At 34.9% G+C, this 16484-nt stretch overlaps 1 protein-coding gene across 7 annotated transcripts in view; it reads right to left on the bottom strand.

The window, feature by feature from the left end:
* The window catches only part of LOC135215499 (activin receptor type-2A-like), a 196444-nt gene that overhangs the window by 13854 nt on the left and 166106 nt on the right, over positions 1 to 16484 (bottom strand). For all 7 annotated transcript variants that reach the window (XM_064250280.1, XM_064250291.1, XM_064250309.1 and 4 more), the window contains exons 9-10: positions 6965 to 7094; positions 2631 to 2770 (exon numbers count right to left, since the gene is read on the bottom strand). In XM_064250280.1, coding sequence (XP_064106350.1) covers positions 2631 to 2770; positions 6965 to 7094 — 270 coding nt within the window. The remainder of the gene's footprint in view (positions 1 to 2630; positions 2771 to 6964; positions 7095 to 16484) is intronic.

Here is a 16484-nt window from a genome sequence, read left to right as displayed (position 1 = left end):
TTTTGGCATTTTCCACATTTTTCTGTATTTTCATTTGCATTCACAATTTAATTGACTTCGTTATTTTCATTAATTGATCATTGCACATTTAATTAAATTTAACACTTGTGAATCAATTTCCAAATTTCAATTATTGCCTAACACTTGAATTTTGATTGAATTAATTTTCTTGAATTTTATGAAAAATTAATGTTGATTTAATTTTACTTAATTGGTTCAAGAATTAATTAAACTTTACTTTGTTTTCAAGTAACAGTAATTTTCCCCGATATTGTGAATTTCACTTAAAAATTTTGAGTTTAATAATAAATTTTCGTATTTAAAATTTTTATGTGTTTTCATTTCTAACCAGTATATTTGCATTTGATTATATTGATGTTAGGTAGAAACATAAGAGTGGTAATTGATCTGTTTTTCTTCAACTAACTTGAAGTGACTTAGAACCAGGGAAGTACTTAGACTTTCTGAAATCAGGGAAATACTTAGACTTTTAAAAGTTGTTGATTAATTTAATTACTTACAAGATTACCTCACACCTGTTTTGATGAACTTAAGTCTGATTTTCTGCAATACTGGTAAGTTGTTAAGGGATCACTGTTGCCTTTAGAGTATTCAGTCGTTTAGTACCTGTGATGAGGGTTCAGGTGTCTGGCTTTTGTGAGGTAACAGTTAATGAATGGTAAGTGTAGTAACCAGATACTTGGCACTTCATCACAATATATATATATATATATATATCTTATATATATATAATATTATAATATTATATATATATATATATATATATATATATATAGATATATATATATATATATATATATATATATATATATATATATATATATATATATATATATATAATAAAAAAAACTTGGAAGGAGGAGAGCAAAGTGAATGTCCTCTCTCCAAAGCGGTTGAAGAAAGACTCAAGCATCACTGCATTCAAGCAGAGTCTCTGACTTGCTTCCACCTCAACTACATACAGGATGCCAGATGCCACAGATTTACAATTTTTTATTGTTTTTAACCAGTTTTCCGCTGGTGCCAAAGGATTTATCTTTCTGTTATGATCGAAGGTTTGTTCCGCATATGAACAATAACAATTTGGTTCACAACAAGACATAGTATTCAATCTACAAATCAAATTAAAAACACTGCATATAATGAAAAATAACCTTCTCCTAACAACATAGTTCATATATGTTAAATAAAGCAAAATAAACTTACCTCTGCCCTCAGCTGATGCTGATTTTTCCAAACCAAAACACTAATCACTTGGTTTATATTCTATAATACTACAATAGCAATATGAGAATACATACAGTATTACTGGATACAGTGAAGTAAAGCATAACTTTTTAGAAGATCTATGGAAAAGATGCACATTCATTATGCTTTTATTTAATGATGGTCGCATGCCGCTTAAGCTGCCCATAACCAGGCTACAGCACTGTAAACCCCACTTATGAATATATTCAACAAGTGCCATCAAACCAAAACGCCCATAACTGGGGGCTGCCTGTACAGCATAACCTCCCAAAAATGAAATTCATTCCTTAAGTAATGACTTATTTTTCAATTTCATTCATTAAACAAGAACATAGGTATTACTGAGGAAAATATGTTAGCTCAATCTTATCTGGTACCTGAAATGCAACTCACATGATACAAAAGATATATGATAACTTCATGTTTAATGGACAGAACTAATGGGCTGCATGATATGCGAGATTATATGATAAGCAATTATGTGAAGCATATTTCATTTGTTTTACTCATTTTGATTATCATAGAAAGTGCAAAGCACTTGTGTTTACATCATTTCTCAATGACGACTGTCCAAAGCAAATTCGTTTTAAGAAAATAACTAAAGAGGTTGGTCATTTGCTTTTGTTGAAATTAATTTTTCATTTCACCTGATATCATGGAAGCTTTACTTGTACACCTGTGAATGCGTGTGTACATGTACATGACATTTCATCTATGTTTATTGATGTTACCATCTCTACATGGTGCAGATTTTTGTGTGCATTTCTTAAAGCAGTACGTATCAAGTTTGGCTATTTGTATTTTTTACTTTGCTTAATTTACTGTACAGTATTTCATTACCTAGTGTAGTTTCCTTTAAGTATGGTTATCACACATATATAACACCACAAGAGAATACTTTACCAATATTGATATTTCATCTCTCATTAAAAATATTTGAAATGCAAATCAACCAAAATGAAGGGAAGTGTGCGTATTTATGTACCCTATGCACAATTGCGCATTCATTTTTCAAGTTGTAAAAATAAAAAATGAAAATACAGTAAATATAATTGAGAATAGCAAAACATATAAGTGATGATGTGTGAGTCTGTGTGTGTTATACCTCAGCTAGTGTTCCGACACTTCCTCTGGGTGAATTCCTCTCCCCAGCCTTGGTGACCCCTTCTCCCCCATGGTGCCCCGCTTTCCAACCACCCCACCTACGAAACTTTCCGGCACTATAAATGACACAGCTATCATAAAAAATTCTCAACGACACTTAATATACAGTAAACAACTATCAAAATTATCAAAAGCAGGCCCATATTGTAAGTGAAATATAATTTTTTCATGAAGTGCTGTAAAATGACAGTACTTACAGCATGCTTTCGCCAGCTGTCTCGGATGGCAGGTCGAATCTTCTTTGTTACAACACATTCCTGCATTTCCTCCAGTGCTGGGTGCTGTCCAACTTCTTCTTCAAATGGCAAGTGATACTCTGGCACAGGACCATCCTGACCTATTATTAGCAAAGAAAAGAACATTAACCTTACTATATAACAAAAGTTTGACACCAAAAAATAAACAAATGGCATAATCAAAGGCTTAAAAAAATAAGTACTGACATATCCTATATTTTTCTTTTATTACTTTTTATTACAAATGGCATAATCAAAGGCTTAGAAAAATAACTACTGACACATCCTATATTTCTCTTATATGTATTACTTTCTAATAAACTTTTATTATTAGTAATATTGTACATACACAAGTTTACCCACTTGACAGTACAGAGAAACTTTAATCTCAAATTACATTCAGTATCTCACCAGAAATCCTAGGAAATGAGAATTCAACTCACATCTCGGGTCTTTCACATGCAAAAATAATTAAGATTAAACAATGAACTATCTTCTCCACTCCACATTTCTTATGTGTTCCAATTTTGTCAGCATGGCAGGGAACTGGCTTTCAATAGTATTTTTTTCTAAATAGTGCTGATTACATCAATCTTGATTTAACGAGATTTAAATTTAAGATACTACAGGCAGTCCCCAGTTATTAGCAACAAGGTGCCAATAAATTGCCAAGTTTTGGTTAATGGCAGTTTTTGCTTACTAAAACCCTGCTGGGAATAGAACCCCTGCCAATAACCAGGGACTGCCTGTACTGTATTATTCAAAATATGGAACATGATGAACTGTCTGCATAAAAAAAAAAAAAAAAAAAAAAAAAAAAAAAAAAAATTGTTGGACACACCTCATGCCACTCGGAAATCTGAAAGAACTGGGGTCGATCCTGATGAGAGTCAAAATTTATTTCTGTTCCACAAGTAATTGTGTGCTGATTATTCTTATCATATTCACCCAGAAAGGTTAATTTGAATGAAATGCTGTCAATGGGGCCACTCGCTGGTATGCAAGGCAGTTAGCCTGCCCAAGTAAACCCTTAGGCAAAATGGTACTTAGATTTCAGTTTCTTTTATGACTTGTGGGGCCTAGTTGGCAGTGGTTTCATCATTCAATTGAAAAACCTGGGTTTGATCCTCATTAGTCAGAAATTTATTTCTGTTCTACAAGTGATTGTGTTGATTATTTCTATCATTTTAACTCAAAAGGGATAATTTGAACGAAATGCTGTCAATTGGGTCACTGCTGCGTTGGGGACCTGGGGAAAACTTGCTGGTATGCAAGGCAGTTAGCCTGCCCAGGTAAAGCCTTTGGTATAGTAGAACTTAGGTTCCAGCTTCTTTTATGACTTGTGTCGCCTTGTTGGCCAGCAGTCTTATCTTTCAATTGAAACATCTGGGTTCAATCCTGATGTGAATCAGAAATTTTTGTACATAATATATAATAGAGTACAGGCAGTCCCTGCCAAACTACAGGTTCGGCTTACGACATTCCGAGGTTACAACGCTTTTCAGTTATATTAATCAGAAATTATTTCCAGGTTTACAACGCTGATATGATGGAAGAAATATAACTCCAAAAATGCAGTTTACATAGTTTTTAAAATACTCAAAGCATTAAAAGTAAGGTTTTCTTAGAATTTTTGAAAATTTTTTGGCTTACAACGATTTTCTGCTTCAGACAATTCTCAAGAACAGAACCCCCATCGTAAGCTAGGGACTGCCTGTATATATTACATACATTAATATAGTAGAGCCCCTGACCTCCCCTTCTTAACCACCAGTTATTAACCTAATCATACCTTTTTATACAAAACATTATATATAAATTACAATTAAATAAGTTCATTGTTAAATAACATAACATATTAGATGCACTTTTTTCATTTTTAAATATACATATACTGTATCAAAATAACTGACATACATACACCCAATGCAGCCGTATTACCGATGGTTGACCAAGCGCCATAGGTTAGGCTAGGTACATAGTATGGACTGTAAGGGGTAGGCACTAATATTGTTGCAAATGATAAAATATTGAAAATCAAGCCTAATTATTACAGCAAAATTAATAAAATATTAAAAAATAAGCCGAATTATGTCTGTTATCGTGCACAACTCATTTCTATTCTCCTTGGCATACAGGGATAGGACCACAGAGATACTGATGACATAATCACATCTTGAGGTTTGTTTCATTATTTCCCCAATTGACTGCCAAAAATCCAAGTCCTTCCACAACATAGTGATAAGGACCTTTATCTAGTGACAATGTAGGGAGGTAGTAAGGAAAGTTCCAATGTTTCTGAGGTAAATTCTAAACGAACAGAATGAAATTGAAAATACAAAAGGCTAACTGCAGTCACACAAGGTAGCTGCATGGGTAATACAAGAGTCCTTGTATAGGAAGCCAATTTGGGCCTCCACAAAGGGATCCAGACAAAGGATTAAGGTGAAAACTTAATTTGCCTTATGGCTGACTGGGAAATCTCCAGAAACCCAAAAATGCAAAACAGAATCATGACTGGCATAGGGGTATAAAAAAAAACCTGAGTGGAAGAGGTCAGATATGCATGTCACAATAACTGCTCAAGAAGATGGAAGAACACTAGGACTCATCTCCCTACACCCGAGTACCTACCAGAACCAGGAAGGGTAAGAGATGAGTTCTTTGGAAGACTGAGAGGTCAACAGGGAATGAGCCTGCATATGTACTACTAAAGCTCTTCACTGACATTCTACCCCAACATCTTTACACATCCAAGCAACAGAGAACATCAGCACCAAAAAGTTTCAAACTGTCACAAACCTAGATGGCTTAGCAGTCAGGAGGTAACTAGACTGTACCTACCAGGAGTTGAGCTGACAACCTGTTCAAAATTTCAAGGCTAACCTACAGCTTCATCCACAGCTCTGAAACCAAGAAGAGTTTGAGGACTGGCACTTTGTTGACAGAGAAAGGATTGCCCAAGGGAATTCAGAAAGATAACCCTCAAGAAGACTCCTGGGAGGACTCCTCCTTCAGCAAACTAAAGACAAAGGAGGATGCTGAGAACAGGGGGAAATAAATGAACCTACATAAATACTCAACATACACATGCTGATGCAAGTCATGAAACTTTCATAACTGATGTTTCTCTAATAGACAAAATCAACTCTTGCTTTAACAGAGAGCTACTAATTCATACATGAACCAGGATAATTATGAATTGGCAAACCTGTAGTCTTAAATGTCTTAAAAAAATTACCGATAGATTCTGAATTTGTTGTTGTTTAATCATTACTGAACACTTATATACATAAATAAGATTAACAAAAACACAGCTTCATACTGAAGTACATCAGTAACCACAGTAGCAATGGAGACTTGTGGAATAGACACTGGCCAAAGAAAAAATGATCGGGCTACTCTGAGGAGAGCGGCAGTATCCAGCCACTCATCGCACCTACCACCTCAACTACCATGTTACCATATTTCAACCACCAAACCAGCTGTCACTGAAATTATCCTCATATATGGATGTGCATATACTCTCATAACAGCAGCTGCCATTTATTGAAAGATACTGACCATAAGGAGCAAATAAGCAATTCCAAGAATGAAAAGCAACTAAAAATGACTTAAAAATCTAAAAATAAATTTTTCTTAATCAATTTGTATTTTTCATAGCTAACAAACCTGAGTTCTTAACAATAGGACATTTTCCAAGTGCCAGATGGTAAACTATGAGATCTGGCAACTCCTGCACATATGAGGTGATAGCTGATCAGAGACTGTGGCCAAGGACACCACTGGGCTCAAAAGTTAACACTATGGATTTTAAAAACTTCCTGCAAAAAACTAAAAAGCTCCATATATCAAGAAAAGGATGAAAAGATGAGTGAAATAAGCAGAGTAAGGCTATTTAAAATTGATGGGTTCATCATTAACAAATACTGTTTAGCAAGTTACTTCTTAAAAACTTGATAGTAAAATCTAAAATACTTATATGGTGTCTATATTCTCAGTTTTGTCATTTGCTATTGGTTGAATAACAAAATCTTACAACTTGTGAAAAATTAATGGTTCTTCTGTGGAATCATATCAGGAATAGAAGTCAATTCTCAGAGAGAGAGAGAGAGAGAGAGAGAGAGAGAGACGGAGAGACAGAAGAGAGAGAGAGATGAGATCTCGAGAGAGAAGAGAGAGAGAGAAGAGAGACGAGAGAGAGAGAGAGAGAGAGAGAGAGACTGGAGCTAGCTTGCATTAAAACATTTTCAGACCATCAGGATGATATTTGCTAGAGCAATATGGGAACTCACTTGAACACCTGGACAGTATCTCCCAGAGAACCAGGCCACAGGCATACATGTCAATGCGTAGGAAGGCATCCCGCTGGAAATTAATGGCACCATCTAAAACCTCTGGAGCCATGTAACGACGAGTACCAACCTGAATAAGAGGATACTATCATCAGAAGTATCATAATGCACACACAATAACTATGACAAAAATGTGCAATTTCAAAAAGAAATACCAATATTGTGGCAGGGACTACAAAAACTGTTGTCTTGTAATTAAAATACCTTAACCTTTTAAAGATATTGTAAAAGAAACTGCCAGAGTGTTACAGCACAATAATACTATGCTCATTCTCAGGCAACAGTCAATCATTTGAAGTCATATTAGACTCTCCATCACCACAGTAAAAGAAACATTGTATGTAAAAAAAATCGTAGTTCACACATCTAGAGTCAGTTTATTCTCATCAACATGTCTAATACATTTGAAGTCTCATGTATTAGACTCTCTCCATCACCACAGTAAAAGAAACATTGTAAATTGTAAAAAAAATTGGTAATTTGTAAATTTACTAAAGCCACTAAACACATGAGTCCAAGCTCTAACCTCAATTCATTGAAGAGGGACCATTTAAATGTGGTGATTTGCTTTATACTAGTTTTAGTGTCATAATACCCATTTCACATAAACAATCTGTAACTGTCTCCAACACTTGTTATATTCTTTTAGTTTTACTAAATATTATATATCAAGGATTTTCAACACACACACACAATTATATATATATGCTTAAAAAATCACAGTAGATGCATGTGACTTCATAAATAAGCAAATACCACAGGAAAATGATAGTCAGAAATCCAAGCGCTTTCGTCTTTACTAAGACATTGTCAAGGAGCTTAACAATGTCTTAGTAAAGACGAAAGTGCTTGGATTTCTGACTATCATTTTCCAGTGGTATTCGCTATATATATATATATATATATATATACTATATATATATATATAGATATATACATATATATATATATATATTTTTATATATATATACACACACACAATATATATACATATTCAAACATATACAGTAATACCTTGTACTAACGCAAGGTTAGGTTCTACACCCCCTCAGCCAAAGGGAAGTTTTGCATAAGTTTGGCAGTCTCTAAAAAATGCTATAAATTTTTACTTATAGGGTTTGAATACTAAATATGACCCTAATCATGGTCCCCTAAATAATAAGCTAATTTTTAAATGAAATTAAAGTTACTGTAATTTCATTTAAAAGTTAGCTTATTACATTACCCATAAAAAAGAAATACAGGCAGTCCCCGGGTTACGACGGGCTCGGCTTACGACGTTCTGAGGTTAAGGCGCTTTTCAATTATATTAACCAGAAATTATTTCCAAGGTTATGACACATGTTCCAGTGTTACAGCGCCTACCGCTGATCTGGCACAAGAAATATGACACCAAAAATGCAAAATAATCAATATTTGAAGGTTTTTAGGATGAAAAATGCAATAAGAATGCAGTTTACATAGTTTAGAATGCACCCAAAGCATTAAAAGTTTGTTTTTCTCAGGATTTTTGACGATGATCCGGTTTACGATGATTTTCGGGTTGCAATGCGTCTCAATGACGGAACCCCCATTGTAACTTGGGGACTGCCTGTGAATGGTTGGTAAAAATATAGGAGTGCATACATATGTACAACCTAGTTCTCTCTTCTTTTTCCCTATTTCTTTAAAATACTATAATAAATTTTGTTCATCTCAGAGAGAGAGAGAGAGAGGAGAGAGAGAGAGAGAGAGAGAGAGAGAGAGAGAGAGAGAGAGAGAATTATGTACAAATCATTGACCAGCTAATCGGCAACACTCCCCCCTACTGTCACATTATTTGATGGCTCTGGACTTCAACTTTCTGACGGAGTTAAAAAGAAAGATGAGGGGAAAGAATCTTTCATACGCATCATTCTGCAATTATAGTTATATTATTATTTTAAAATATTAAGAAACGTAGGCAGTCCCGGCTTACAATGGGTTCGGCTTACGACGTTCCGGGGTTACGATGCTTTTCAATTATATTCACCAGACATTTCCAGGTTTACGACGTACTTTCCAGAGTTACGATGCTTATGACGACAATCTGGCGGAAGAAATATGACTCCAAAAATGCAACATAATCAATATTTGAAGGTTTTTTTATGACAAATGCAAGACAAATGCAGTTTACATAATTTTTAATAAACCCAAAGCATTAAGAGTAAGGTTTTCTTAGGATTTTTAACAAATTTCCGGATTACGATTTTTGCCTTACGGCGTGTCTCAAGATCGGAACCCCCTTCGTAAGCCGGGACTGCCAGTACATGTAACATAAAAATTCTCCCATCTCAGTAAGAGAGTGTGATGGAGAAGAATTGTTTTTACTTAAAAGTGAAATGAAAGGTCACTTCTTTAAAATACTATCACATACTTATCTTATAATTATAGTAGTTATTAATATGTATTATTCTTGTAATTATAGTAGTTATTAATATTATTATTTGAAAATATTAATAAACATAGTACATACATGTACCATAAAAATTCTCTCATCTCAGTAAGAGAGAGAATTATTATTTTCATTACTCAACGTTATTTTACACATAAAAGCTTTAAAGGTTATAAATTACTTAAAATATCTACGTGGGTGAATTCGAACAACTTAAATCGCATAAGATTGAGGTATTACTGTAGTAAGTTAGTGGTAACCTTGCATAGAAATATTAGAAAAAACATGTATAATTAAAAAAAGTTACAGCATCTTCTCAGTAAATTCACAAATATTACAACAAATATACTACACACAGAATTTGTTACTAATTTTAGTTACCTGTTTAGATATTACGCACTTTAATTATAATTTTACAAAATTAAATAAAATCATTTATCAGAAAAAACATGTATTACTTGGTAAAATTTATGATTGTCTTGTAAAAGAGGTCCCACAATGGTTTGTAAATAGTCTTTTTCAAGTTCTTGTGAAAGGTAAGGATAATTTACATCATATCATTTGCTAATCTTCCTTTCCATTTTAGTGATGACATAAATGGACATGTCATGGAATTCTTGCAGAAGTGCAAAAGAGAATGGGCGAAGAAGGAATATACATACTGTGAGACCTAACAAAGAAAATTTATGATCAACCCCCCTTTCATTTCATGTATTTTTCTGTCGAACCCATGTATAAATTATCGGCAAAAAAAAAAAAAAAAAAAAAAAACTTGGCAGGTTGCAGATTTTTATGTCGATAAATATTCATCAATAGGTTTATTTTGATATTTTCATGACTATATACATTTCTTTATAAAAAAATGATTTACTAATTTTCAAAAAATACTGATTATATAATCCTGTACAGGCAGCCCCCAGTTAACAACAGGGGTTCCATTCCTGGGTGCCTGATGCTAACTGAAATCGCCGGTAACCAAAATTCAAAAGTCTACAGGCACCACAGTTAACCTAATGGTGCTCTAGACTTATTAACAATGTCTTAGTGTCACAGCCAGATATTTTGCCGTAATATGTAATAAATCTTTATATTTGCAATGTGGAATTTAATTTGCTTAATCATTTACTATGGTCTGCATGGTAGTTCTACAAATTCTTAATGTCAGATTTGATGAACTTGCTGCTAAATCTCAGCAGAGAGAGAGAGAGAGAGAGAGAGAGAGAGAGAGAGAGAGAGAGAGAGAGAGAGAGAGAGAGAGAGAGAGAGATTTCCGAGGTTTATCTTATGACATGTTCTTACAGAAATCTTTGTAAATGCAATAATGGCTATACACCCTAATATATTAGTATTATTATTAATAAAAAAAAAAAAAAAAAAAAAAAAAAAAAAAAAAAAAAAAAAAAAAAAAAGGAGAGAGAGAGAGAGAGCAATAGGTTCACCATAGCAAATTCAGTTTATAGTTTTGTTAGTGCAAGTCAGATAGTTCAGGTGGCAGATTTGGCAGTCGAAGTTGGAACCAATATAGCGAAACCTATCCAGGGTTAAGAAAGCAGATAACATTGATGTCTACAAGGTTCCAGGTGCTGAAAATTCCTCTAGAATGACACCCTCAGCACTACACAGACCACTGCTCCCAACACAAGGGCATGGCTGTTTTCCACTTAAGGATAGGTCCTATGATACCATGAAAACCCCCTTATTGGGAGGGGTCATTCTAGCACCTCCAAGTGGTTAATAATGAGATGTATAAGTTAGTTGAAGTGTATGAAATACTATTGTTTGAGTTGATTCCCTCTTGACAGAAGAATAAGCCTCAGGGCCATCAAAGGAGTACTAGTCATCATCTGGGTGTTCCTGTTCATCTAAATGTGAGCTGCTCAAATCCCAAAGCAACTGCCAAACTTGAGGATATAATGACCCTCTGTATGTAGTCTGTTCTTTCCTGGATCCCCATTCTCTAAAACACTGTCCTTCCATAGAATGAATGATCAAACCAATACAGGCAGTCCCTGGCTTACGACATTCCGAGGTCACAACGTTTTTCAATTATATTCATAAGATATTATTTCCAGGGTTACGGCACTTACAACACCAATCTGGAGGAAGAAATATGACTCCCAAAATGCAAAATAATCAATATTTGAAGGTTATTTTTAAATAAAAAATGCAATAAAAATTACATAAATTTTAATACACCTAGAGCATTAATAGTAAGGTTTTCTTAGGATTTTTGATGATTTTTCCGGCTTCCGTTGGGGACTGCCTGTATCATGTTGTTCATTTCACTCAAAGAAGCACTTTCCACGACTTGTTTCTGACCAGGGGTCAACTTGCTGGGCGTCTCTGATGGTTTTTCCACTGCCCTGTTATTATTATTATTAATAGGGGTTAGTTTTTCCAGACCTCTGCCCTGACATCTAGAAAGTTTTACCAGGTGTAGTGTTGACCATTTTATGTTGTATGAGAGTAATGGCACTAGTTAAAACTCATTGTGGTGTTGCACGACAAAGGGAAAACCAAAACCTGGAGGAGAGCTCAAGAATAAAATGGACAACTCTTGGTTACAGACTCCTTCCTACAGAACCTGGTGACAAAGATGGTCCTGGATTACAGGCAGACCATGGTTAACATTGGGATCGGTTTTCGTGCACTTCTTCAATATATTCATGACTGGGTTTTACCTTCCATAGGGTTTATAGCACTGTTGTCTGGTTGTCGGTGGCTTAGGGCGAGTGCCAAGACCGCCTCATAAAAAATAAAAGTAACAATTATGCATATTTCCTTGGCTCTATTAAAAGAAGTTATCCTTTACTTCATTGTATCCGATAATACTATATGTAAATTTATATTACTATTGTATTATAAAATACATACAAACTGATCATGCTCTGGTTTGGAAAAATCAGCTGATGAAGCAAGTTTATTTTGCTGCATTGAACTCAATTCTGAGCGATTTTCTTGCTTCTATTTAGTGTAAACTAATCTCTAGAAATGCTATCTATACAGGAAAAGGTTATGTTTCATTATTTGAAGTGTTTTACAAATCATAATATGACAAATACATCTTGTAAAACTAGATTTAGTTATTTTTTGTTAAGCCATGACGCCGTTGCGATCATATTTTGGTTTGGAAAAATCAGCTGACTCGGTAAAATAATTTCTCTGTATTTTACTCAATTCAGAGTGACTTTCTTGCCTCTATTTAGCATAAATTAATCTCTAGAAACTATAAATAATGGGACAAGGTTAAGTTTTATTCTATGAAGTGTTTCAAAGTCGAAATATGACTTAAATATGTCTTCTTGTGAATTAGATTTAGTCATATTTTTTGTTAAAAGATGGGGCTTTAAGCATGATTTTTTCTGTGAAAAAATTAACACATTCCTTTCGCTATTTTTACCTTATTTCCATATAATATGAGCTATATGTATTTATCTTTTAGCAGTGTAAAAACAACAGTAAAATCTGTTCTTTCATGCCCAGCATTTTTTTATTAAAATACTAATCTACACTATCATTTGTGGTCAAGTTCTATCCATGTTACTGATGCATGATAACTGTGAGTTATTAGCATGTGAACAGTTTCCTTTGCTTCAGCTACAACTGCAATTTAAATTTAGCATGCCGATGTTTACCATAGCGAAAGTCATTTGTAACAAAACTACGGTAATTACTTACTACTGTACAATGGCTGAAACGCAAGCAAGATGCTTAGTTGTTATGATTCTGTTTGGTTGTTGCAGCAAAACAACAGTTTTCATTCAGTTGTTTATGGCTGGACTGTTTGAGCAACGATTATAATGTTACTATACTTTTATCATTCTCTTTTGCTTTTTAAATTGTTTAACAAGATGATATGATAAATAAAGAGATGGAGTAAACATTAGTATTCTAAAAAAGGTGATTTTTTTTTTCTCTCTCTCTCTCTCTCTCCTTCTAGGCCAAGATTAACTACTAAGTTCATTGAATCTGACATTAAAATTTTGTAAAACTACCATGCAGATCATAGTAAATGATGAGGAGTTATTACAAGTTAGGGCAAAATATCTGGTTGTGAAACTCTCTAAGGAATCGTTAACAAGTCTAGGGCACTGTTAAAGTGGATTGTGGTGCCAGTAGACTTGAATTTCCTTTAGCGTCTTTTCCGTTACCGTCAAGCCCCCAGAAACAGAAACCCCTTCGGTACCAAGGGCTGCCAGTACTTACAAATTTAATGAACGTTAGTTGTCATACTATGTTATGCCCAGACTTTACATTAACTGAGCCTGCTTATCTGATAAGATCTCCAGTGAGGTCATGTTTTCTAATAAAGAAAGCCCTCATCATAGTACAGGAAGCTTCCTTCACGCCTAAAATTCTTCAAGAAGCAAGTGTCTATTTGTCTTAGACAAGCCTGCACATTTCAAGTACAGTGGTACCTCGAGATACGAAAGGCTCAACTTACGAAAAACTCGAGATATGAAAGCCAATACGAAAAATTTAACGGCTCTACATATGAAAAGTTTTCAAGATACGAAAGGTTTCTGTAAAGTCCGAGATTCGCCCGAACCACCGATATCAATTTTGAAACTCGCGCGCTGCCAACTTAGTAGACTCGCCACCATCCTCCAGCTCTCCCATTGGTTCCTGATGCTAGTTGCGGCCATGAGATCCTTCTCTCCTATTGGCCAGCGTCCCTCCCATCATGCATCTATGTACGTGGTGGCGTGCCTCAGCCACTCGGTACCAGCATTGTTATAGTATGCACGAAGTATTTGTTTCGGGATCGTCAATGTGTATTTTAAAAAAAAATTTCTCATATCTTTTCACAGAAAATGGAAAAAGAAGAGCACCTCTTGAGTGACGACATATATGATATGATTGACCAAGATCTCTCACGTGGGATAAGTGACCAAGATCTCTCACATGGGATAAGTGATCAAGGTCTCTCTCATGGGATAACTGGAAACTTTGCAAGGTTGGTAGAATCTCCACTCCCAGCTGAACAGAGGGTGTTGACCAATCATTTACAACATGCATACCAGTACGTATAATCAAGGCACTTCGGTTTATGTTGAAGGTCAGCAGCCGAACATTCAGTACCCAAATCAGTTGCAGAGAGAGCATTTGGTTGAACAGGGTTTTGATGGACACCAAGGCCAACAGAGTCATGAGGTGCAACAATTAGTAGATAATTATCAAGACGGGCAGCCGTTAATGAACACTATGCGTTTATAGAAAAAAAAGACACCCCGAAAAGACTCACACAGGTTGTATGCTTGCGCAGTTTGATGACGTTTGTCTGAGTCGTTTCAGGAACATTGCGAAAAGTAGGCAGAAGCAATCTTCCTTGGATCGTTATTTTTTAAAGAGGCCTTTAGCATTAGCAGGAGTAAGCAAAAAGGAAGAACCATGTGATAAAAAACAGAAAGTTATAAGCAAAAAGGAAGAACCAAGTGATAAAAAACAAAGTTGAAAGTGGTGATGAAGTTGAAATTCTGTATATATATTATAAAAAAAAAAAAAAAAAAAAAAAAAAAAAAGGCAGAAATTAAGGATGTTCTAGCCGCTTTTCATAAAGTGCAATCGTTTGTCCTCCTCCTCCTCTGCCGCCACTTTCGGAGATAGCCTCACTCGAAAAGTAAGCTTCCACATTTTACGTACAGTATTTCTTGTATACCATGTAGACTAATACACTTTATTTACAGGTTATTTTGCATTTTGTTATTAATTTAGGTATTGAATGGTCCAAATTGTTGTAGTATTTCATTGTTTATAGGTCAATTTAGCTTTATTATGAAATTTACTGGGGTGTTTTTGGAGGGCTTGGAACGGATTAGCCATTTTACATGTAAAATGTGGTCCAAGATACGAAAACCTCATGATACGAAGGGCGCCTCTGAACGGATTAATTTCGTATCTCGAGGTACTACTGTACCATCTCCACATCACTATATAAGAATGAGGATTTAGAGAATTAAACATCATAATGAATAGAAACTGGGCCAGGTGAAGCAAGAGGTCCTTGGCCTTTGGAATACAGTTGACAAAATTGGCCAACTTGAACCAGTGATTCTTGCTCTTAAAGTTGATACCATCCACCTGTGGGAAACAAAATCCCAGACAATACTTACAGAGGCACTGTAAACTAACTCAGACAAAGCACACAGAGCAATACCTTATAAATACATCTTGTAGGAACTTGTGTGAATGAGGATGTACTGGTAAGAGGAATATGTTTCTGCATATCTACTACAAGTCTGACTGCTCTTTGGAAAGGCACTATAACCATGCTAGACAAACCAAAAAGTATGGGGACAGACACTTAAATGTTATTCTGTCTCAAAATGTCCATGAATGACGGCCTATCTCCAATTGCTTATGGAGCTAGGAAAGACCGAGGTAGTTGCAACAAATGGGTATTAAACCGAAGGGGTTTCTCCAGTTCAAACTCTTCTTATGCCAGAGAGCGATAGGACAAACTCTTCTTATGCCAGAGAGCGATAGGAGGAGACAGCTGCCGACAGGAGGCAACACCTGGTGACAGAAAGCGACACTTGCCGATAGGAGACAACAGGAACTATATATTGCAAATGAAAAACAAAAAAATAATACAGTTTAACTTATAAGACCCAGTAGGCCGTCAAATACAAATATAAACTAGATAATTGTTCAGTTTGAAGTGCAAGCATTTGTTCCACAAACAATACAAAATTTTCTCAAAAATTTAGTTTGAAAAATGGAAAGTTTGACATAAGAAACGTTCGACAAATTAGGTACCACTGTATTTGTATAGTTTAATCCATTTACACAACTAACAATTTCTTACTCTTTCACCCATTCACAAAAATAACAAATTTTTCTTCATTCACCATTCATAAAACCAATTTTTTTTTTCTTAACCCACTAACAGACTTCTTGCTATTACAAGCATTATCCCTCCCCTACTTCTGCACTTTTACACTAACCCAGACAATCACTGTCCTGCACACATACTGCATTCACCTTTGTTTCATACAAACTCTTACACAAAATGCACATTTCCCTACACTTCTGCACTATGTACAA

The sequence above is a fragment of the Macrobrachium nipponense genome, chromosome 19 (assembly GCF_015104395.2).
Source record: "Macrobrachium nipponense isolate FS-2020 chromosome 19, ASM1510439v2, whole genome shotgun sequence".
Classification (NCBI taxonomy): Eukaryota; Metazoa; Arthropoda; class Malacostraca; order Decapoda; family Palaemonidae; genus Macrobrachium; species Macrobrachium nipponense.
The sequence above is the reverse complement of the archived record's forward strand: the minus strand, read 5'-3'. Positions and strand labels throughout refer to the sequence as shown.